General features: G+C 38.8%; 1 protein-coding gene across 6 annotated transcripts; it reads left to right on the forward strand.

The window, feature by feature from the left end:
- Positions 1-25901, forward strand: man2a2 (mannosidase, alpha, class 2A, member 2). Of its 6 annotated transcripts, none has more exons than XM_053641506.1 (24): positions 1-407; positions 3062-3167; positions 3401-4701; positions 5865-6122; positions 6702-6846; positions 10206-10377; positions 10469-10596; positions 10772-10945; positions 11634-11820; positions 13060-13237; positions 13538-13740; positions 14349-14531; positions 14718-14832; positions 14923-14990; positions 15935-16100; positions 16613-16849; positions 19143-19265; positions 19691-19805; positions 19897-20030; positions 20900-21041; positions 21151-21284; positions 22087-22281; positions 22457-22567; positions 23504-25901. In XM_053641506.1, exons 3-24 carry the CDS (start codon positions 4570-4572, stop codon positions 23654-23656), a joined length of 3453 nt encoding a protein of 1150 aa, XP_053497481.1. In that variant the 5' UTR covers positions 1-407; positions 3062-3167; positions 3401-4569; the 3' UTR covers positions 23657-25901. The 6 variants fall into 6 exon arrangements, with proteins under 6 accessions (XP_053497481.1, XP_053497480.1, XP_053497485.1 ...); XM_053641505.1 differs by having other exon boundaries at positions 1-167; XM_053641510.1 differs by lacking the exon at positions 3062-3167 and adding an exon at positions 21682-21759 and having other exon boundaries at positions 1-167.

Consider the following 25901-nt stretch of genomic DNA (forward strand, 5'->3'; position numbering starts at 1 on the left):
GCGCATGCGCAGTACATAACTCCACAGGACGAAGAGATTACGGTTGAGGGCAGTTTTTACTTGGATTACACCGAGTACTTCACATCTGATTCCGGTCATTCGCTGGTTGTATCGGTGTAGTAAAACGTGTGGGCATAAGGACAATGGCTCATCATAGCTAACACCAGGTAACATTAGCTGTGCTGGACTGCTCGAACAGTGTGAAATAGGAAGGAAGTGATAGTGCTGTTATAGCTGTGTTCATTAGCGAGCTAGCAGGCGGCGGTGTACTGGAGTAATCTATTTGAGGCTCACTCGATACTGGTGTGATGAGAGGATATCGAAAAGTCAGCTATAGTGTGTTGTGAAGGGACATTTTGAATGAACGGATATGTTTTGGCTGTTCTTCCTGACACCAGAGATTTGGGGTATATATAAATATGTTATTGTTTTATAGACCCGAGTAATAGCTAAACATTCCTTATCTTGTGTAAAGCAGGAAACAGGACAGTTACTTGGTTACATTTCGGAAATAAACAGACTGACTAAAGTCAGACCTTGCACGGTTTATTGCCATTAGCTACTGACAACGCTTAAGGTCATCCTAAACTAAACTGTATTCAGAACGCTACCTTTAAAAAAACTGTATTAAGTATGAAAAAGTCATATTACAAATTACTGACTTATTCAACTAAACCTATGTTGAACTGCCTTTATGAATATTTCATTGTTCACTTGCATACATAATCCTGGTTGGAAAATAGTTGGGTAATGCATCATGAATTTTTTAAAACAATGATCAATATATATATATATATATATATATATATATAATATATATATATATATGATGGTAACGTTAATGTGCTACAATGTAACACACAAGTAGGCATGAGAAAACTTGAACTTGTCAATTATGACAGAATTTAGGAACCTAATGTGAGCCATGACAAATTAATTTACCTTCTGATAAACTAAATTTAATCTTTTCGGTTAATTTTACAGGCTGTATGCAAAAAAAAAAAAAAAAACCCTGTTCCACCTTGTAAACAAATACCAAAAACCTCGATGTTCAGTAGGGCTGGGCGGTACAGCTAAAAAAAACTTATTACAGACAAATCGAAAGGCAAAGTCGTGGTAATAAACAGGCAACAGGTCAGGCGATTGGCAAATGGGCATAAACTAGGCAAAACAGGATCAAAACTGTGCCACGGAAACAAGAAACAAAGGTTTGGTACTGAGTCGAAACTTACGTACAATAAAGGCTGTTTATGATCCAGGGATGGCACATGCGTCAGGGTTGTTCATGCAACCATTTTACATGTTATTGAGCGTTATACCAAACATTTTTTTCGCCCAGCCCTACTTTGAAGTCTGCTCCTCTTAAATATATTTAAAGCTACAATATTAGACATTTTCCACTGTCATGGTTGTGGGCTGGAGTCAGTTCTCAAACCGCTCTGTGTATATTGTGTATCTATCTGAATAATCTCATATTGGATGTGATTGGGTGAGTTCACTTACCTGCCAGATGGAAAGCACTTTAGTTTAATGGTGTTCATTACTGATGCTCTGATCAGGATTTTTACAGCCGATACCGATTTCTTGTCATCTTGATCGACCGAAACCGATCCAGATACCAATCTTTTTTTTTGTTTAAGCTTCAATCAGGAGGTCTGTCATAAACAGTTAAATGTAAGCTCTCTGATCATGGTCACTGTTAATTGAATTAAAATAATAGCAATGACACAAATATTGTTGGTTAATTTATAAATATTTTATGCTTGTTTATATTATATATTATATTATATATTATATTATATTATATTATTTTTTAAAAATATCTTAAGCAATAGAGTGTCCTAATTAAAAGTAGACTAACACAAAAATGATTCATATTAGGAAAAAGAAGGCTAATAGCCTTCTAAGGAAATAGCGAACTAAGCTTAATGTCAAATTGATATTAAATGTAACCCATAGTAATTAAACATTATTTAATTTGTCATTTTATTTATATTTTTATATTATTTATATTTTTATTATATATATATTTTGATGTATTTTATGTATGGTGGTTTTTGAGATCAGGAAGTTGAGAGTAGCAGATGATGTACAGTGTTACTCTTGTCGTCATAATGGCTTCTTTGCAGTATATACACACTTGTTTGGTTGACTGAGGTGATGAAAAGCAGTGTGAAAGTGACTGTTGCGCAGTGTAGATGCATTTTGGAGTTGTGGTTTTTAATTCTGATTGTATTATACAACTCCGAACAGGTCACTTGCACCGTTGTGCCTACATATTTTTTTCACAGCCACACAAAGTACTTTTCAGCTGCAAATGCGAGTGAAATGGTTGCACTGTAGAGCCCTGATTGTGAGCCTAGGTTAGTCATGGTAAGAATACACACAATGCTGTTATTAATGGTGTATGATTTATGGCATAAACATCATATCACAAAACTTCTGTGCAGGGGTTGCACCACTTGTGCAACCAAAAGTGGTAGAGAAAGATTCTTGTCTGAGAGAAGAGGTACATCTGTCTTTTGTCTAAAAAAACAACAAACAAAAAAGCATATAGATTACCTATGTATTTTGATTTTAGCACTGTCTGGAGCCAGGGTGTGATTATAAAGCAATAACAGCAAAAACATACCTTTTTAATGAACCACACACACTTCATTTTGCATTTCCCTCTTCAGGCAGCTAATAACAGCAAAAAATTAGTACACAAAGGTAGATAGCACAGAAATTATTCTAAACTATTATTAATTTTTTTTTAAATCGAAGACGTTCATGTTCCACAATAGGCTGTTTGACTCTGTAGTAACTGTCTGTTTCTCTAAGCATTTTCTCAGCAAGTCTTACTTTATTTGAAGAATGTCATTTGAGGAATGTTACTATGATAAGTAGAGAACGTGTACAGTACTGATTGAACACATGATGATGATAATAATAAGGTAATAAAAATAACAAGGTATTTTGGCAACTCCTAACTTGCCCCTAGTTGTGAGTGTATGTGTTAATGGTGCTCTGCAATGGACTGTCATCCCATACACGGTACATTCTACTGCTTTGCACACAGTGTTTCTGGGATGGGCTCCGGATCCACTGCAACCTTGACCAGGATAAAGTATTTATGGAAAATGAATGAATAAATCCCAGAAACACAGAGTAAAAGAACAGCAGTGGTAATGCTTTTTTTTTTTTCTTCTTCTTCTTCTTCTTTTTTATAAATAGAAAAGAGGAAGTTACACAAGTTGAACAGTACTGTCAAACAATATGGTCATATTACCTCCTCTTTAACTTAAAAAACAACAAAAAAAATTATTGTGTTCCTAAACCTCTTTAGTTAACTACATAATGTGTTGGACAGGAAAGCAACAGGAAGCTCACTTGACCCATGCAACTTTTGTTTTCACAGGTGCTTCCCTGGCTGTGAGGGTTCCTGATGTTTGAGCTGGAGCATGACCGTGTAGCAGCATGGAGGAAAGAACTCTTGATTAATGTGCCCAAAGAGACTGATTTAAGTCAGACTGACCACAGTTTAGATTTATAATTATAGATGCTTAAAAACTTGACCTGTACTGACTTCTCAGTTTTACATAGCTGGCCAGAGAGATATTTTTGATGCAAGACAGAAGCTTGTTTAGCTTTTAGCCAAGCCAATTTGAATGCTGGAATAATCTCAAATCCCTTCTGGGGATGGCTAAGTGAATGCCCAAGTCTGAGCCAAGGAGATTAAGATCATATTAGACTTTTTTTAGTGAAGGAAAGAGAAACACCTGTTTGACTCAGCTGCCAAATCCGGACCACTCTGCTTTCATTGATTTTGACGTTTCTTTTGTGCATAAGACAGTGTCTGTCTCTTTCCTCCCTCCCTTCCACTGTATGTGAAAAGAGTCAGTCATTGCTATCGTCTTTAGTGTAGGGCTGCATTTAGCATTTATTTCCTTATTCTGTGGTCTTGGAAGGGGTCTTGAATATATTCATCACAGTCAACATTACCCTTTAAAAAAAAAAGGTCAAGCTAAAGAAAGAAGGAATGTGACGAGCCAAGTTTTTCCCCGCGACTCAGCTGTCCTTTCTGAACTGCTTTGTGGAAACCTCCTTTCACTGTGATAACTTTGTCTGCACGGCCCACTCAGAGATAGACAATCTTGAGATTATGAAGGATTGATCTTAGCCCTTTGAGTCGAAAGGATTTCACAAGCATACGTGTGTGCTCACCGTGCAGCAACACTAGGCTCCCTGTTTGGGCCTTGTGCTGTTCTTTTTTCCCCTCTCAGTTCCTGTGGGATTAAATTATTGAGGACTAGGGCTACAGCCTTAGCAGTGGTTCGTTTGAATTTGACTTGGTGCTTGCCCATTGTTGTTGACCACCATCCTGACCTCTGCTCTTGAGACTGGAGCTCTATGGATATGCAGAGGGATAGACATGAAGTCTTGTTGACAAAGCCTGACCTTCTGGGGCACGCTGCGCATTAAAAGATTTCAGACTCCCCCCCCCCCCCCCCATCCAAGTTGTGCATAGGTAAAGTTTTTATCTTCACGTCTGCCATTGCTGCAGCACTGTTTGGCTAAAAGGACAGGATGAAACTGAAAAAGCAGGTGACTGTGTGTGGCGGGGCCATCTTCTGTGTGGCTGTCTTCTCACTTTATCTGATGTTGGATCGTGTCCAACATGACCCAGCCAGGAGACAGAATGGGGGAAATTTCCCAAGGGTAAGAATGCTGAAGCAGCTGGTGTGTGTTTGTGTGTGAAATACAAAACGATGTTCATTTTTGTCTGTATAAAACTAATTAAATAAAAGAATATCAGAGGTATAAAATAAGTAAACAAAATGTACTGTAGGTTAACTATATCTAAAAAATAAATACATTTATAAATTCACCCAAAATGTATTTTAAATAACCGAAAAAATGATGCTGAAAGTTTGATCTCCCCCATCTGATTAATCGATTAACTGAAAAAATAATCGACCGATTAATCGATTATGAAAATAATCGTAAGTTGCAGCCCTACAAGCCCTGCAAAGGCTTTGCAACCAAATATTAAAGATGAGAATTTAATTCATTATTGTTAGTTTGTGCAATTAATTTTGGTCCACATTCGGACCACATACAAAGTGCTGTAATTCGTACACTGTTCACCTGATTTGGGCGTAGCTTTAAATTAAATTGAATGTTCATTTGAGCTTCAATATACTGTAGTAGGCAGGTAAATTAACAATATTGTTATCAATGCCCAAATATTTAGGTACCTACATTACATGTATATGTAAATATTTACACATTTTATTAAGTTTAAATTTTATACAGCCTACCAATTAAAACATCGCTGATGACTGATTTGATGTTGAAATCTTTACATTTGTAAAATGTTATTTTCCCTTTTCAGTTTTTAAAATCTTTATAAATATAAATGAGATTTTTTAAATAGAATTTTTTTGTGTGTAAATTGTATAGAAAGCATGTATTGCTGATTGTTTGTGAGAAAACTATATATTGTGTGTTGTATTTATTTTTGTCATCTCACCTGCCCCTACTACCAATGTGTTATACTAAGTGCTTTGTGCTGGCACACAAACACAAAGAGAGCTCAAATGAAATTTGGTCATGAACCAAACACTCCTAATGTTTGAGTAAACAAGGTTCAGACCATGCTCTAATGTCAGTAGATTAGTTAGATTAGTTTTCAGCATCAACTGATACTCAAAAATCTGATATTAGTATCAGAATAAAAAGGAAATAAAACAGAAAATTGCATCCCTAGACGTTGTGTTGTAGATGACTTTCTAGCAATTTTGATCCCACCTTTTCCTGTAGAAAATGTGTTTGTACTGTGATGGTAGGTTAGATGTTTCCTTTTCCCCTTTCAATTTTAGAGCCAGATTTCGGTGTTGCAGAACCGCATTGAGCAGCTGGAGCAGCTTCTAGAGGAGAACCACCAGATCATCAGCCACATTAAAGACTCTGTGCTGGAGCTTACGGACACAGGCGCCATCTCACCCAGTGGCCAACTTCCATTTCGCAGTGCCAACGGTTCTTGGGTGCTGCCTTTCGACGGCAGGCCTACCTTCCTCACCATAAAACCCCAAGACTGTCAGTTTGCACTGGGCCGCCATGGCCAGAGCGACCTGCAGGCAAGTGCTCTATAGACACTAAGTTCAGTGCCTGTGTTCTGAGAGAGGCTTCTATTCAGCATGATTGTGCAAATCACTTTAGCAGTTTCTGTCGCACCATGCTAGTCCTGCATTTTCAATATGAGTAAACATGGGCATGAATTGCAACCGCACTAGGAGGTTTTTTTAATCGCACATCGTGACATTATATCCTGTGACTTCATGACTTAATTTTAAGAGATGTTTTGAGATAGGGGTACGTGTCAACTTTGTCACAACATGTAAGTCATTTTAATATCTGCAGTGCAGTAAAACCTGGTTTACCTTGTGTTTAGTAAATATGGCAAAGACTTCACAGAAAGGAAGCCTTTTATTTTTTTGCACCCAACAATAGCAAGCAGAGACGGGCTGTGTGACACGTAGCATAGCATGGCTGAGTAACTTACGGGTGTGAACCACAGCTGCTCTAATGCTATTAAAATGAGATATGCCTGACTGATTGTGTCATCTCCTAAGACACGATGCAGGAGAAAATGTTTAATATTAATCTTTAGTTTTCGTAATGTGTGTGTGTGTGTGTGTGTGTGTGTGTGTGTGTAGATGCTGGATGTGTACTCTCTGCTGAGCTTTGATAATGTGGATGGAGGTGTGTGGAAGCAGGGCTTTGATATCACGTATGAGCCCAGTGAGTGGAACAATGAACCCCTGCAAGTGTTTGTAGTGCCCCACACTCACAATGACCCAGGTAGGTAAAAATACTACTTTATTATTAGTTTTTATTCACTATGGAAGCCTGAATGTCATTTAAGGAAACACTTTAGTACTATTGTTCTGAAGTATTAACGATAAATGGTAAATGCTTCCAATACAACCATAAATCATTCTTTTCATTAATTCCGTGTTTTAATCTGTCTACTGTTAAGCAAACTTGGCTTTATTTTTTCTGCCTTTGTGTAAAAGAAACAGATACTATGCAACCTATTCATCACACAGGTGTGCTGTAGGTAAAGTAGGGCACACAGTGGCATTGTGCAAGTTGGAGTTGAATTGTAAGCTGGGAGGAATACTGCAGCTACACTGGACACATAATGAGCTGCTCTATCTGTCCTCTGGTTATTGTGGAATGAACTCAGAACATCACTCCTAGAAGCCTTGAATGCAAATCCTCTTCCAGCTTATTAAAATATTTCAATACCTCATTTAATCTTTCCAACCTACAAGTTATCACTTCTGTAGGGGTTGCATTTTGATTCCTGCATTGAAATTTTGTCCATCAGTTCTCTTTGTTAAATATTTTTGTCTGCCTGCTGAATGCTGGATGTTGATGTAATTTGGTTCAGCAGAGCTGCAATAGTACATGTCACACACTGACAGCCTGGTCTTGTTGTTTGTGCTGACACTGAGGTTTAAACCTTTAAACCCCATACACCAATGTCCCTTTTTCTAATAATGTAACAGACAGTATTCATATATATTAGTGTGTGTGTGTATATATTACATTACATTACATTACATTACATTACATTACATTACATTACATTACATTACATTACATTATATGTATGTGTGTGTATATATATATAAGTAGTAGTAGTCATATATTCACCTTCCGAATTATAGTACAGGTACATTTTTAATGCCCAAGGTACAAACAATGGCCAGTAACGTTCCAAATATGCACATTAAATAAGCTTTAAAAGTAAGCTCTGCCCACTCTGGGGTATTTACATGTCATTTGCTACTGTTATGAATGAGAAGTGCCTTGTTGTAAGCTGCAGAACCGATTCATATTATATATAAGCTCTCTTGTAGCCTACTTTGATTGATTAGTGTTGCCACAAATCTGGAAGCACAGAATCATGTAGAATGTCTTTGTGTGCTGTAGTATTAAGATGTTCTAGGGGCCCAGACCTGTTTCAGCATGACAATGCCACTGTACACAAAGTGAGGCCCATAACTACTAGGGTTGCCATGGTGTGGAAGGACTTGAGTGGCCTGCACAAAGCCCTGACCTCAACCCCAATAAACACCTTTGGGATAAATTGACACACCGACTACATGCCAGGCCTCCTCATCTGAAATAAGTGCCTGACCTAACTAATGCTCTTGTGGCTGAATGGAAACATCCTCACAGCCAAAAATCTAGTAGAGAGTCTTCCCAGAAGAGTGGAGGTTGTTATAACCGCAAGGCGGGAATGGGATGTTCAACAAGCACATATGGGTGTGACAGAAATTCTACACCACACTAGCTTTAAACAAATTACTCTCCACTTAGGGTTTTGCACCAACACGACACCCTTATGTATAGTCAAATTAGTCTTCAGTTGGTGCAACCGGCTCTGCGTACTTGCATAGTTGCAACCAAAATTATTCAACCCCCATTGCAAATCAGGTTTATTGTCAATATTTACAGACTTTCAGCTGTTTGCAGTGAGCAAATTAAACAAAAGCAATTGAAACAGTTCAACACAACAAATGCTTCAAGTGGTTTCCCCAAATTCAACTGAAAATGCAACTTATAATGATTTCTCCAGTCTCAAAATTATTCAACACCCTGAATAGAATCCCTTAGAACAGCACAAATATGCAAAACAGGTGTTGTCTCAAGCACACCTGATGTGACTAACACATGAGCTGGAACACATGAAATACCTGAACTGGCTAGGGGTATGTTGAGTGTTACGTTGGCTGTATGTTAGAAATATGGCTAAGTCAGAAGAATGGTCCAAAAAGTTAAGACGAGAGATCATCGCCCTTCACAAACAAGGAACAGGATACAAAAAGATAGTGAAGGCACGGAATGTTCCTAGAGACACCATTGTAAGCATAGTTTGCAAGGTCAAAGTTAAAGGAACAGTGGTTACACTATCTGGATGGGGCAGATATAGGAAGCCATCAACAGTTGCAACCAGATTTCTGAGAAGGCAGGTTGTGAAAAACCCCCAAGTGACTGCAAAAGACCTGCTGCAAGACTTGGGAACAGGTGGCAACAGGCACTGAGGTTTCAGTGAGCACAGTACTAAATTTATTAAGGACTAAGGCGCATAATAAATGCAGAAGGTTTCCATGCCAGAACTCTAAGACGTACACCACTACTGACCCAAAAGCACAAGAAAAGTTGGCTCAAAATCATGTAAATAAGCCACTTAAGTTTTTGGATTCTGTTCTGTGGAGCAATGATACAAAACTGGAACTTTTCGGCACAATGGATCAGCGGTATGTCTGGAGGAAGAAGAATGAAGAAAGAACACTCTGTCTACAGTCAAGCATGGTGGTGGCTTGGTGATGCTCTGGGGCTGCTTTGCATCCTCTGGCACTGGAAACCTGCAGCGTGTGGAAGGCAAGATGGTTTCATTGAAGTATCAGGAAATCCTAGGAGAAAACATCATGCCATTTGTGAGGAAGCTGAACCTTGGGTGTCATTGGACCTTCCAACAGCAGAATGATCCCAAGCATACCTCAAATTCCACCAAGGCCTGGTTGCAGAAGTAGTCCTGGAAGATTCTACAGGACCATCACAGTCACCTGATTTGAATCCCATCGGAAATCTCTGGTGGGATTTGAAGAAGGCGGTTGCAGCAAACAAACCCAAGAATATTACGGAACTGGAGGCTATTGCTCATAAGGAATGGGCTAAGAGTCTTCAGGAATGCCACCAGAAGCTATGCATCTCATTCACACCAGAAGGATGCTCTACTAAATACTAAAGAGGCTTGCCAAGAAGGGGTTGAATAATTTTGAGACTGGAGAATTCATTATAATTTGCATTTTCAGTTGAATTTGGGGAAACCACTTGAAGCATTTGTTGTGTTGAACTATTTCAATTGCTTTTGTTTGATTTGTTCAAGTGCAAACAGCTGAAAGTCTGTACATTTTGACAATAAACCTGGTTTGCAATGGGAGTTGAATCATTTTGATTGCAACTGTATGTGTACTTTGTTGCCTGCTTAGAGCAATGTCCAACAAGGTAGTTCAACACTGCTCTGGGAAATCTACCTTCCTATGTTTTTGTTTTCAGTCATAGGAAAATGTTCAAGAGCAAGTACCCTATTGGTTGAAAGCATTAAATTACATTGATAACTACTGTCCCTTTTGCACTGACAGGTTGGATCAAAACCTTTGACAAATATTATAATGATCAGACACAACATATTTTGAACAACATGGTGGTCAAGCTTGCAGAGGACCCACGCAGGAAATTCATCTGGTCTGAGATATCCTTCTTTGTTAAGTGGTGGGAGAGTGTAGGTGCTGACAAACATGAGGCAATCCGCAAGTAAGTTACACCGAAGTTACTTTGTAAATGGAGGTTTTTCCTCACCTGCTAATCTAATAATCTAATATGTGTTTTAAAATCTCTGTGCCAGATTGATCCTGGGAGGGCAGCTGGAGATTGTGACAGGAGGATGGGTAATGACAGATGAAGCAAACAGTCACTATTTTGCCATGATCGACCAGCTTATTGAAGGGCATCAATGGCTGGAAAAAAACTTGGGTATGCTCACAGAATATTCTACAGTAGCTGATGTTCAAAGAACAATGTGGTAGCTAGTGTTCCTTAAATATTTTGCTTGATGTTCAGCTAGAGTATAGCAGTTTTGTTTGCCATGGCCTTGCTGTCCTGTGTTTTTAGTGTGTGTGTGTTTGTGTGTGTGTGTGTGTGTGTTTAGGTGTGACTCCTCACTCAGGGTGGGCTATTGACCCTTTTGGCCACAGTGCCACAATGCCTTACTTACTGAAGAAAGCCAACCTGACCAGCATGCTAATTCAGAGGGTCCATTACTCTGTTAAGAAGCATTTTGCCTCCACACAGAACCTGGAGTTCATGTGGAGACAGGCTTGGGGTGAGATCTCCTACTTGAAAAATCCTGTAGTGTGATTTTTAAGATAAAAAAAGAGCATAAAAAAACTTGGGTTTAAAATTTTTCCATTAAGATTTTGAACAATTAACTAGAAGAGAAGTTATAAAAATCTATGCTTGTGCAACATTTAGCAACTTTTATTTGTTCTCAGTTAATATCATTAATGCTTTTGCTCTCCAACCAAAAAATTAAGTAGTTCAGTCTTCATTTTGAATAGACCCATATGAAAGAAAAAACATTTAAAATATATGTGCAACATATCCCCTACAGATAATATGGCTCACACTCCCATGCTAACACTTTTTAATTCAGAAGGCCTATCCATAGACCTATCTATAGCAGAGACATATCGAGTTTATCTAAGCTGTAAGGTGCTGGGTAGTTTTTCTTAAGACAGACGCACAAATGAACCAACACATGGAAATTTTTTAATTAATTAAACTGATGGCATGAAAAAGTAAATTGTGTGTATTATGGTTTCATGACCTTTATTTAGTAATTGCATGCAGATCCAGGATTATTGTTAACATTCCAATCAATTTTATTCAGTAATACGTGTACGAAGGACAGGACCCAAGAACTTATCACTGAGAAATCTGAATGAAAATACTGTAATGAAAATAAAAATAACTGAAGTAACTGGATAACTCCTTTTTGTTTTCTGTAACAGATCGTGAGTCAGGCACAGACCTCTTCTGCCACATGATGCCCTTCTACAGCTATGATGTGCCTCACACATGTGGGCCTGACCCAAAGGTCTGCTGCCAATTTGACTTTAAGAGGCTGCCAGGTAGCAGAATCAACTGCCCCTGGAAGGTGCCTCCACGGGCCATTTCTGAGGCTAATGTGGCTGAGAGGTAATATCCTACTGCTGTCTCTGAAACACAGTTTAGTTTATTTAATAAATTCATGGTCAATTTTATATTACTCTACAGTGCTCTTCGCTAATATTGGAACCCTTCGTAAATATGAGCGAAGAAAGCTGTGAAAAATTGTCTTTATTGAAATTTTGTTCAAAAATTCACAAAAATACTCTGCTCTCATTGATATCAAACAACTGCAAACAAAACATTGGGGACTGGGATGGCCATGGCAGGACCTTGATTTTGTGGTCAGTAAACAATTTTTGTGTTGACTTTGATGTATGATTTGGATCAGTTCTGGCAGAGGCAGTCAAGTTTTCTTTTAATATCTGTTAATATATGAGTCCATGATTCCATGTATCCTAACAAAATGTCCAGGTCCTTTGGCAGAAAACAGCCCCAAAACATTAACAAGCCATTACCATATTTAACCGTCGGTATGAGGTACTTTTCCATATGGCTACCTCTCTGGGTGCTCCAAAACCAGCTCTGATGTTTATTGCCAAAAAGCTCTATTTTGGTTTCATCTGACAATAGAACCCGATCCCATTTGAAGTTTCAGCAGTGTCTGACAAACTGAAGACAGAGTACAGGTGCATCAAAAAAAAAGAAAATTTTATATATATATATATATATATATATATATATATATATATATATATATATATATAAAATGAATATCGTGGAAAGATGAATTTTTTCCCCATAATTAAATTTTTTTTAAAAAGGTAAACTTTCATATATTCTAGATTCATTACACATAAAGTGAAATATTTCAAGCCTTTTTTTGTTTTAATCTTGATGCTTACAGCTCATGGAAATCGAAAATCCAGTATATTAGAATAAATAATTTATAATACAGAAATGTCGATCTTCTGAAAAGTATGTTAATTTATGCTCTCAGTACTTGGTCGGGGCTCCTTTTGCACAATTTTCTCCTACTCACTCAGGTGTACTAAAAAATGTAAAAGATCAATGGGAATATACTTCAAATATATAATTATTGGGTGCCAATAATTGTTGCACACCCATATTTAACAAAGATATATATTTTTTGGATAAACCCGTGAGCAGAGTATTTTTGTGAAATTTTTTTTATTAACAAAAGATGAAAAGGTTAAACAACAAAAACAATTTTCACAGCCTGCTTTGCTCGTATTTACCAAGGGTGCCAATATTAAGCTGAAAGAGTACTGTTAACAACTCTCTTGTTTGGTTCTTTCTGTATCCCAGGGTTCAAGCCCTTTTGGACCAGTATCGCAAGAAGTCTAAGCTTTTCCGTAGCAAAGTTCTGCTGGTACCATTAGGAGATGATTTCCGCTATGATAAAGCCCAAGAGTGGGACCAACAATATATCAACTACCAGAAACTTTTTGATTACATGAACTCTCACCCAGAATTGCATGTTAAGGTAAGTATAGTACTGGTATACTACTATAGCCACTTTAACAGACTATCCTGACCCAACCATAGCTATAGTACCTGAATGCATATTTGTCTGAATCAGAGTGAGTGTCAGAGTGCAGTCATGCTTATTTAATTTAAATTTTTTTTTCTCTTTTCTATGTGTAGCATTAAATTGAAGTTGCTGGCAGAAACCTTATTTGGCCTCGTTTATTGGAGTTTCGAGAGTTAATCTGATTCTGGTACTTTAACTTGTTTGCTGTTTTGAGTAGACTCTGAAGTTAATAGTGGAATTCTCTGTTTTAAGGCCCAGTTTGGCACACTAACGGACTACTTCAATGCTGTATATAAGGCTAATGGGGTGGGCCAGGGGATGAGACCGCCTGGTTACCCTGTACTGAGTGGAGATTTCTTTGCTTATGCTGACCGAGAGGATCATTACTGGAGTGGCTACTACACCTCTAGACCATTCTACAAAAACCTAGACCGTGTGCTTGAGTCCCACCTTAGGTTAGTCCACAGTTTGTTTTGATCACATCCTGTGTCCAAAGTCCATTTATGAAAAGTACTTTTATTATTTTTTTTCTGGCTCTTTGTGTAGTTGAATCACGTGCTGCCAAATTTACACACAATAGCAAGTATCAACTAATAGTTATTGAATTTAGCGATTTAATTACTGCTTTGGCCAGAGATTTGATAGTTGGCAGGAAGGAATTTGTGTTGCCAGGTGGCCTAAAGCACTTGTTGTTTATTCCCCTGCCTACTTGTCTGGCATAATGCATTGTGAACCTGTGCTCATAATTATCACTTCTTTAAAGCTGTTAGTGGGTATTGTTAATGATTGCTTCTTCTGGTATTTCCAACTGCTGGGAAAATCTCCCCCTTCTTAGGCTGGCAATAGCTTCCTAAGCAATGGCTAGATATGATCTTTCATAACACCATAAGCATCATAATGTGTGCTAGGATTTTTTTCATTTAACATGAGCAGTAAATGCTGGTCCCTGCTGCAAGCACAAAGATGATGTAACAAAACGCTTCACAATTCTGTGTTACTAAACCAGATTGGCCGCCAGCAGGTGTAGCAGTTTATTGTTTTTCGTTTTTTTGGCATGTTTCAGGGGGGCAGAGATTCTCTACAGTTTGGCTGTTGCACATGCACGCCATGCAGGGATGGAAGGGCGCTACCCCACCTCGGACTACTCCCTTTTGACAGACGCCAGGCGCAACATTGCTCTCTTCCAGCATCATGATGCCATCACTGGCACTGCCAAGGAGGCTGTTGTCATTGACTATGGCACAAGGTCCCGAATTACTGAGACTATATAAAAAATATATATATATATTAAAGCACACAAAATGTAAAATATTGCTTGCTAAAAATGATAAAAGTATAAAAATAAGTACTGCAAGTGGTGCTAATTACCATATAACCAAAGTGTTTCCTATTTTCTAGTTTTTGTCTTTGTTGTGTGTTTTTGCTCTTGCAGGTTATTGCGCTCACTTGTTGGCTTGAAAAGAGTGATCATTAATGCAGCACACTTCCTCATAATGAAAAATAAAGATGTGTATCGCTTCTACCAGACTGAGCCCTTCCTGGAAACGGTAAAAAGAGCAAGCATAGCATGTTTATTAAACACTTCAGCAAAAGTCATTTAAATGAAAACTCCTGTTGTGGTGTGTTTGTGAGTGTAGGATGACAGGCGTGCCACACAGGACTCTTTACCCCAGCGCACTCTGATTGAACTGGACTCTTCTCCCAGGTATGCAAACCACTTAAACTCACCACTCAGACCAACAAGATGGAGGATTTTCACTTTTTAGCAACCATAGCAGTGGAAATAGAGGAGCATCATATTATTCTTTGAACTCTATTCTGACAGATAGCTTTTAGTGAGTCATTTGGTAAATTGTTTTCACTTTGCTGTTGTGTCCTGTCATATTTTATGTCTGGCCTTGTGTCGTTTGTTAGGGACATGATGTGATGATATCAATGAAAATGTTGTGGTAGTCCATGAGACAGTGCAATTAGGCTTGCTGTGATAGCCGGTATTGCACGGTGTTCAGCCGGACGCCGATTACGTCAGGTGCCCACCGTGGCAATGCCCCACTGTCATTTTGCTTTTTTATAGTAATAAAAATAATTTAGTTCAGTTAGAGAATGGACGCTACAATTAAAAACTGAGTCACAGATCAGCAGGAGTCAGATTTCATTCATCACGTGACAAGAGTGAGGCGAGCTGACTGACAAGACGATAGCGGAAAATTTGGTTTCAAAAGTTCTATGTTTAATATAAGTGAGTTTGTCATTATACTGTTTTTTTGTTGTGTTTTTCATTAAGAAGAATAATGAACCCACCATTCAAGCAATTGCTGCTCCGAATTGCCACTAATTCGAAAGCGAATGTGAAATGCGCATGGCTGCACGGGTGTTCATAAGCGATATAAAAGCGAGGGGTGATACTGGTATTACCGGTGATGCCACACGTCGATTAGCCAGTGGGAAAATTTCCTCACTGGCACATCCTTAAGTGCAATGCAAAAGGAGTCTGTACTCCAATACACTGATTTTCCCATTGACAGGTTAATAAATAGCCAGCTTTAACTGAAAGGACTTCTTGAAGTTCTGCCAGCACTCTTATCTCCAGACCTTGTGTACTCAGTCATCAGCAGATTGATAGCCTTTATGTATTCGTCTCTTGTTTAGGTACCTGGTACTGTTTAACCCTGTGGAGCAGGAGCGTCTGTGTGTGGTCACTGTACTGGTTAACTCGGCACGGGTCAGAGTTCTCACTGAGGATGGCCAGACCCTACCAGTGCAGCTCAGTGCACAATGGAGCTCAGCTGTGCAGATGGATGGAGAAGTCTACCAGGTGTGTGTATTGTGTGTGAGAATGTGAATGTCAAAATAAAATAAAATAAATTACCCTATTGCTGAGGAAAACTTTAATCAGTACCCTGTTATTGAGAATGCAGACATTATCCTTTGAAACACAGTTGACTTTAAACAAATGCTTCCATGCGGCCAATCAGAGCAAGCCTGGTGGAAGAAACAGTTGTTTTTGGTTAAAAAAAGGAACACAATAAAAAAAGGAGATTGGGATTATTGCACCTTCAGTTAAAGACGTAGTACGAGTCTTACGTTGTGCTGTTCTTAGAAATTAATTAAAACCTGGTTTACCTCTGGCTGCTGTTTAATCGTCTTTTTAATTATTTTTAAAAAGTGAAAAAATATTTTTTTTAAATAATGATGAAAGATGTAGTTAAACTTTATTTTATTTAATAAAGAATCTAAAAAAACCAACCACATCTCTAATAATTTGTGCACGTTGCTTTGCATGTATGACTCAGATGTTCAGGTTTGTCTCATTCTCTTGGTCTCCAGGCTTCCTTCATGACACGCCTCCCTGCTTTGGGATTGGCTGTGTTCCATCTGTACGACTCGATTGACTCCCCCATGACTCTGCGCTCTGATACACTGCTGAGGGTTTCGGGGAGGAGTCAGACCGTGCATGGTTTGGATCCCCTTCCTGTGCGCTCTCAGGTGGCTGACTCGCAGCCCTTCTACATACAGACCCAGTCTCTCACGCTGGGCTTCTCTGGCACCACAGGCCTGTTGGAGGTGAGCCAGCAATCCAGTGGGGCTAGAGTCATAAAAGTCTCGTACAGTGTTAACACCGATATAAAAATTATGCTATAGACCTTGAAGGGTTTAATACCAGATTTGAACTTGAACTTCTTAGGTTGTACTGCAGACTGCTATAAATTGAAATGTTCAGGTTATATTTTTGGTTCTAATGAGTTTTCCCTGAGAATGTAAACTTGCTGGCCACTTTAATTGGAACACCTGTACCCCTGCTGGACCAGCCATACGGCATTAACTACTTGGAAGCTGGTGTCACGCTTACTGAGATACCACCCCCCCACCCCCCGCCATATTCTGATATTTGATGGGAACTTTAACTGAAGCTCTTAACCTGTATCTGCATGAATTTATGCATTGTGCTGCTACCACATCACTGGCTGATTGATAACTGCAAGAATGAGCAGGTGTACAGGTGTTCCTATTAAAGTGGCCAGTAAGTGTATGTCTTTGCTGTAAAGAGATATAAATATCAGAAGTAGCCAGCTCTCTGTTTAGATTTTGGGGATGAGAGGAAAAATTCTGGGGTCATATTCATAAAGAATCATATTTTAATACTAAGCATTTTCCTCAGTGCCACTAAAGGTTTCTAAAGAAAATTTATACTGAGGATTTCCTAAAGGAAGGGCAGGCTTGATGCTTTTGCTGCAGATGATGGCATCTTTCATCAAGGGACATCGACAGTGATTGGCTAGTGCTGTAGCAGTCTGCACAGTAAATTAATAAAGGAAATCCAAATGCACAACCATGTAAAATATCAATGTGATAAACAAATGGAAATAAATCTACTTGCTTAGATCAAATATATTTTTGGCAAATGGTTAGCATAGCCAACACATGAATATTATTGATAGGATTTGTACTTTATTTTACATTTTGAGTAACAAGTTATACAGTGCTTATGTATTGCTTTATAACCGTGTAACCAATGTGAACATTTAGAATTTTGTTTTAATATAGTATGATGGTATCATGCATTTCATTTCATGAGTTCATCTTACAAACCTCTATATCCAAACTCCAAAAATGCCATCATCAATAGCTATGATCTTCATACTGATTTGTCAATAGAAGTATCAAGAGGGCAATTATTGTTTGATGTAAAGTATGAATCACAGGTAATGTTTGCAGTTCTTCTTTGCTGCGCTTCTCGTGGTCAGTTAGTGGAGAATTTTTATCTAGATCTATCTAGATTGTGATCTTTGGCAATAAGACATTGCTTACATAATATATAATATTATTATATAAATATAATTGTCCTTTGTTTTAAACAGTTTTTAAATACTCCAAAATACCTTTTTTTTTTTTTTTTTTTTTTTTTTTTTTTTTTTTTTTTTTTAAACCCTTTTTAAACCATCATTTATCAAAGACATGAAGTTGACTGCTCTGGTAAATTTCTAGAAACAGATGTTTAGGATTGTTTGGGATTCAGTCTTGGTTATTTAGGAGTCCTCTCTGACTTCCTTTTCCTAGGTTTAGGACCTGTTTTTGGTATTAAACTACTTTGAAAATGATTCTTGGATGATACGTAATGGAGAGGCTTAATATTAAGAATAACACATTTATTTCAAGAGTTAGGAAATGCGTTTAGATTTACGATCCTTGTGAATACAGCCCCTGAATTGCTAGGGTTTCTCTTTTAAGATGCCACTTACCTCATAGACCTGGCTTTAAAACTCACTCATTTGTAATAAGGTGAAGATTCACACTTGGTGTCTGTTTTTGCATGGGTCTTTATAGCCTTTAAGCATTTGAATTATAACCCTACTGTTAAAAGTAGGACAACTTCCATGTTTGAAAAAGGAATGTGGTAAACAGTTTTACTTAGAAATATTCCGCAGGCAGGAAATCTATAAATGTGCTTGTTTGTTGAGTTACTCAGTTTTGGTAATAGATTACTACAAGATACACAAACAGGATGGCTGTGTGTTTGCATTTCACTTCTCTGCTTTGATGGTTTAGAATCCTTTATGCCACTATAAAGCAAGATTTTGGTTTGTTTTTGGTTTTTAAGCTTATAACAATAATAAGTAATACTAGACTATGTAAGTGTGTTGGTAACCTAGTTGGTCTGCATTCAGACATATGTATCTGTATCTCTAAGGATCTCTTCAGTACTGCATATGTTCCTGCTCCACAACAATTAAGTTAGAACAGTAGGCAGTGAAATTCTGGATTTGTAGGCTAAATGAGTAAAAGTGAAATTATTGATGGTTTTTTTTCTTCTTCTTTTCTTCCTGTTTGTGTCCGGTCTTTGCTCTGTGTGTATCAGAGTATCCGCCGTAAGGATGACCCTCAGGAGGTGAGGGTGCAAATCCAATTCCTCACCTATGGAACTCGGGCTTCGAAGGACAAGAGCGGAGCGTACCTCTTCTTACCAGATGGCATTGCCATGGTAATGAGTCTTAAATGGAATTGATTTATTAGAGAGATTAGAAGGATGGAATAAATGACATTTTGCATTGGAAGTGACAATTGCTCGTCTACCGTTTATTTTCATTAAGAGACAGGCAAGCAAAGATGCACAGGTTCAGTGGCAAGCATGCTGGACCATGACGAATGATCGTGAGACTAGAATACGGCTCATGTGTTCTTGTGCCTCAAATTTTGAGATTTGAGATTTTCCTATCTTTTTCCTAGTTTTTTGTTTCCTATATTTTTGAAAGTCACGGGAGATCCTTCTGGTTAACATGATGGAGACTGATTATGTACAAAGTTATGCAAAATCTGACCTTTCAAATAGTAAACTGCTAAATGCACGTGAGTGGCAAGCAATTTGTTGCCTGCTGTGTGAAAATCATATTTTGTTCTGTCTCTCAGCCGTACGTGCAGATAGAGCCTCCAACTGTGCGTGTTGTGGAGGGTCCTCTCTTTTCTGAGGTGGTCGCATACTACCAGCACTTCCAGCAAACGGTCTGCATACACAACGTGCCAGGTACCCCCCCCCCCCCCCCAGTAGTCATTCTGCATATGTGTACATACCATAATTTTCTATGGTCTTAACATCTGTATTTTGTGTCCCTCAGGTATAGATGGTCTGTCTCTGGACATCACCACCTTGGTGGACATCAGGGACCAGAGTAATAAAGAGCTGGCCATGCGTTTGGTCACGGACATCCAGAGTGAGGACACATTCTACACAGACCTCAATGGTTTCCAGGTTAGCGTTCATTTATTCATGAAATGCATTCAGTTGCTCTGCGAAAGCATCATTCACTGTCACTGAAATAATAGAAGTAATGCCTTGTTCCACCTTGCCAATAAATTTTGGCTAATCGCATTCAATACACTAATTAAACCTATTTCTAGCCTAAAGTATGTAGTAGTGTCATTTCTTTCATGAGTAAACTTTATCAGTATAGTGAACAACAAGGTCTTAAGTCTACACCTACACATTCTTTAATTAAAAGGCCAATTTGATTGTGCTTTAATAAATGGAGCGTTCTGTGAAAAGACTCCTGGGGTTTAAAAACTGCTTATTAAAGGTTATTAGCCCCCCAAAAAATTTAACAATGGCTTCTTTCCCACAGATGGTTGGACCTGGTTCAGGCAACTAACGAACCTTTTTAAGATCTGTCCCACATTTTTGCCGGTTTATGAGCTGTGCAAATGCATAAAAAGACATTCCTAATGGGATTTTTTTTATTCACATGGTACACAATTACAACCATCAAAAGTTTTACAAATGATCCTTTCCTCTGATTTCCACTGATTCAGTATTGAAATACTTAATTTAGCCTTTCTCCACCAACCAAAAAGATCACATCTTTTTATTAAATGACTGTCATGCATAACTTAAGCTCCCAGAGTTATTGTCATGGCAACAACTATCCTATTTTCATGACCATGATATTGCTGGTACTCGATTCAAAACCAGCAGCAACATACATGACCATGTAGAAAAGAACCAGACAAGAAGTGGTCCTTGGTCCTTTCAAGGTGCAAATGCATAGAACACACATTGAGATTAAGCACAAGCACCTTGTGGGTGAAAGAGGGCTAACTGACGTTATGATTGTTCCCTCTCAGATCCAGCCACGCAGGTACTTCCAGAAAATACCACTGCAGGCCAATTTCTACCCCATGCCCACCATGGCCTACATCCAGGACAGCCAGTACCGTCTGACCCTGCACACGGCCCAGGCCCTGGGAGTCAGCAGCCTCGCCAGTGGTCAGTACACTGACTTCCTCAATGTAGAGTTTGTCTAGCTTGTACTCTGTGTAGGATCTGGTGATAATTTTAACGATTTCACATCGTCTCTCTCACACGTCCCTCACAGGTCAGTTGGAGGTTATTCTGGACCGTAGATTGATGCAGGATGATAACAGGGGTCTAGGACAAGGTCTGAAGGATAACAAGAGGACAGCGAACCGATTCCGGCTCCTGTTAGAGAGGAGATCCAGCAGCAGCAGGGTGAGTGAAATGAGTTCTCAGCCATCAGATGGCACTCTTTTCATACTCCTGTAGCTGTAGTGATGACATTTGTTCTAAGGCAGATGTGCTGATGGCTGTGCTTATGTGAAGTTAGTGCTTCTTCTGTTGCATTTCTTGCATGTATCCATTGAAACAGTCACGGACACTGATCTGATGGCTCTATTGCCTGGTGGGGTTGAGCTGGAAATTTAAATGTAAATGATCTTGTATTTATGTGATTCTGTGGTTCACTTGGACCTGGTATTGTCTGTGTCTTTTTTTTATTTTATTTTTTATTTATGCTGCAACTGGCTCATTTTGTGTCCTTCTCATCAGTTTCCATTGATCACTCTCCTCTCATTTTCTTTCTCAATCACTTCCTTTTTATTGCATGCAGCCTGTGGGCTCTTATGCCAAAATCAGCCACATGATAAGTAAAATCATCGCTCATGTTTTAGGAGACAACATGAAAGAGGTAATGTTACTGCAGCAGCAGAGGGGCTGTGATGTTTATAGCTTTAGGTGAATAGGTTGCACTTTGTTCCTGTCCATTAGCTGCTTTCTTTTCCATGTGTCCCACGTGTGATTTATTATTCTGTCCACTTCCAGTCTCTATAATAGTGTTTTATTTTTATATAGACTGTGGCAGGATGCAGGAATACTGACACAATTGAGACTTTTGAAATGAAATATTACTAATAGTATAATTGTCTGTTTGTATGATATAGTTGGCTACAGTTTTTTATTAAAGAGCTTACACTTCGCATTCTGTAAGGTAATGGCGATCTTCATATTTCTAAAGGCTGTTGACAGTGGACCAGTCAGCTTCCCCTCTTTGCTGAGTCACCTGACCTCTGCCATCTTGAACCATGAGGTGCTGGCACTGCCAGTTGTTCCAAAGAAACGTGGCGTGCCCCCTCTCCGCACCTTTTCCCCACTGGCCACATCACTGCCCTGTGACTTTCATCTGCTGAACCTCAGGAGCATCCAGAACCAGGTGACTCGTGCATTACTGAAATACTGTCGCTGTTTGAATCCATGATTCTGTGATTTCTCACGTAAAATCAAGTTACAAATTTTGTTTAGATTAAAATCCAACATGTATTCCGATGATTTTCAGCTGCTGATTGTCTCATAATATTTTGTGGATGTGCTTTATGGGTGTTTTCTAGGACGCTAGCTCTCCCTCCCCACACACAGCTCTACTGCTGCATCGGCTGGGTCTAGACTGTAGCCTCGAGCTCCAAAACCCTGGATTCAACTGCACCACCACACAGGGCAAGGTTAGTCCCTGCAGCAGAAACACAGAGCTGGTTCAAAGTATAACAGAAATGTGAACTGTGAGGAGAGGAGCCTTTATATGCTGGAGAATTATTATTATTATTATTATTATTATTATTATTATTATTATTATTATTATTATTATTATTTAAAGGACTGTTAGAAGGTTTTTCAACCTAATCTTTCAACTACACCCATTACACTCTACGAATAAAGGTCTTGTGGTGAGACAGATGTGAGAGAATTTGATTATCGAAGCTGATCTTGTGTAATTTAATCCAAGTTTTCATCACTGGGACAAAATGTATGGTTGCTTACACTTCCTTTAAGGCTGAGGTTCCCAACCCTGGTTCTGCAGTACCCCCATGCCCTGCACATTCGAGTGTTTTCCCTGCTGTAACACACCCACTTCAATTCAGGAAGGGCTTCTTATTAGTTGTTTAATCAGGTGTGCTTGGAACAGGGAACTCGATATGTGAAGTATGGTGGGTTCTCTGGGACCAGAGTTTGGATCTTGTGCCCTAATGTGGTGTTGTTGCCATGCACAGTCAGTAAACTGTAAAAAGTGTCCCACAAGAATGTGTTTCACATCTTTTTTGTTTTTGGACTGAGCTTAGGTTAGGACTGCCCTTAGACTTCCATGCGAGTTGCAAGTAAATATTAATTCATTCATATCTCAGTACAGGGAAATATGTCAATTATTGTCTGTATTAATCACACTTGTTGGGGAAAGGGTATCTTGACATTAGGTATAAAAACGCTGAAGTATTCTTTGTAATGCATAAGCTTGTCTCAAAGCCTGCTTTTATGATTTCTTTAAACCTTTAATAAGGATGTATTTTTTTCCCCACCGTATTGCTAATTTGAGTCATTTCCTGAATTCTCCATGCTCTGTGCGTGCTTGTCTGATAAGAATGTTCTGTGCTTGATGTCTCTAGCTGGCCGTGTCGGGGCTGTTCCGAGGTCTGGACCTGCAGTTGTTGCAGCCCATGTCGCTGACGCTGATGTTCTCAGAGCCTCCGCTCTCCAACAACTCTGTTATCAGCTTGGAGCCCATGGAGCTTTCTGCCTATAAGCTCAAACTGCACTAGGCTTTGTGACACCAGTGCAGCCTGGACACAGCAGATAGTGCAGAGAGACAACACCATGCCCACAGTGTGTGTGTGTCTCTCTCTCTCTGTCCTTCTCTGTCCTTCTCTGTCCTCCCCCCCCCCCCCCCCCCCCCTCTGACTCTGGGATGAGGATCATGAACACACTATATACCAACATGGATGCTGATGTCCCTCTAAAATACTTTTATAAAGGGAGATTCCAGCACTAGTTACACTTCCTGTAGCTGTCACAGAACTGAGCGACTGGACAATATGAAGATGTTTGAAATAATTTTTTTTCTTCTTCTAAATTTGCTTAAATTTGAATCAACAGAATGACTAGTGATTGTATGCTTTTTATTAGACATGGATGCTTGATGATCATACTTTGGGACTCTTATACATTATTTTTTGTCGTCCTTGCTGGAACCACTTACATCTTTCTGTCTTCTTTTCCCCTTTTATCGATCTTGCTATCTTGCGGAACTTCTCGGGAAATGTAGCCTGTTGTACGTAATTGTCTTTGGCTCTTCATGAACTAGTGGGACCGAGTGCAATATGTGAAGCTTCTCTAGGGGTAGTGGGTTTTTTTTTTTTTTTTGATTGTCCATTCTGCAGAAGCTGTGCTTTAAACTTTGTCGCTGACCCCTGCTTTGTAACTTTTTGATTGTGCTGCCTGCTCTAGCCGCATGTTTCTGTGAATGTCTGCTTGCTCGTTCTGGCAGCTTTACACAACAGCTTTCTCTCCCTCATCAGCGGCCTGATTTGAGTTCTCCCTCTTCCAATCTTGTCATGAGTGTTGCGATTGATGACACAAACTTCTGTTGTTTAAGATTTTTTTTTTATCCTGAAAATGCTGCTCCCTCCAAATTCCCTTGCTGTTATGTACCATTTATTTCCCTCTGGACTCAAAGTGTTGATGTCTGCTAAGGATGGTGTAATGTACTATAAAATATGCAGTATGCAATACCTCTTATATTTTACATATGGACATTGAGATGTGCAATATATTACTGTGATGACTGATATGATTGATTGCGTGTGGCACAGTGGCTAGGTGGCACAGTGATATTAAGAGATTATGGCACTGTTTTCCATCCTGCATGTACGGGAGTGAGCCAAGGATGTTCATGCCTGATTTTAGATCAGTATTTTAACTGATCTAAGCATAGCCTAAGGCCTTTAATCCGTATCGCTGTGTGTATGGAGATCAGTCATTTAAGCAGTAATAGCACTGTGCTGAGCAAAAGCCTGGGCACATTAATGTATTGTAAAGTTCCATTCCAGTGGTGTTTGTTCATAGTGTCTTTCTTGTCCTAATACGGTCATCCACTTGACTCTGTAATATTTTCTCATTCAGTGCGAATGTATCACAACTGCCAGGAAGAATGTGTCTGTAAAAGCCATTTTAGTTCTTACTTATCATCTTGTCACTACTGTGTTCCCTGAAATGGCTCGTCCTCATAGAGACTCGCACCTATGATTTACTGTGAGAAATTAATGCTCTGAAAGGAACGGTGCTGGTGGAGAAAGGTTAATAGCACTCATGAAACCTCTGAGCGTCAGTTGTCACTGTTTCCTTTATCTACACTCATATATATATATATATATATATATATATATATATATATATATATAAAAAAACATAAACATATGGCTTCTGACCCGGTCAGCTAGTCTAAAAGAACAGAACTAAGGAGAGGCTGGTGATATTCTTGAACAGAATTGTGTCAATTCCTGGAGAGCATTGGCTCTATTCTATATTCTTAGATCAACATCCTATTGAGAAATTGACTATAACAAAAGCCCATTAAAAAAAAACAACTATATATAATACATTTCCCACAAATATTGCTGTCCTGGACCAGGGGTATCATCTTGGAGCTCATTTGAAATTGCATTTCTATTGAGGGTTTATATATAAAATTTTCATTTACTACTCATGTCACTGCCACGCTGCACCTCTATACCTCCTTGTCTACTTGCCCTACACAGTAAGTTCTTACTTTTGGACAATTGTGTCCAATTACTTCTCATTTATGTTGTATGATGTGAACAAAAGATGGGGTTTTTTTTGTGTCTTGTTTTGTTAAAAGAGAAATATTTTATTTCTCCTTTTGTGTCCAATCCTTCCTGGAAGGATGTTAATGTGAAATGAAGAAATGCAAAAAAGAAAAAAGAAAAGAAAATGCAAAGTAATCAAAGTTGTTATTTAATAAACACCGGCCATGGCATTATTATGTAA

The sequence above is a fragment of the Ictalurus furcatus genome, chromosome 14, assembly GCF_023375685.1.
Source record: "Ictalurus furcatus strain D&B chromosome 14, Billie_1.0, whole genome shotgun sequence".
NCBI lineage: Eukaryota > Metazoa > Chordata > Actinopteri > Siluriformes > Ictaluridae > Ictalurus > Ictalurus furcatus.

Bases quoted from the DNA above. Each gene is read 5' to 3' on its own strand.
- man2a2 (XM_053641510.1), top strand. From the start codon at position 4,570: ATGAAACTGAAAAAGCAGGTGACTGTGTGTGGCGGGGCCATCTTCTGT. The intron at 4,702-5,864 runs GTAAGAATGCTG...TTTCAATTTTAG, and splicing joins ATGGGGGAAATTTCCCAAGG to AGCCAGATTTCGGTGTTGCA. The intron at 19,806-19,896 runs GTACCCCCCCCC...TGTGTCCCTCAG, and splicing joins CTGCATACACAACGTGCCAG to GTATAGATGGTCTGTCTCTG.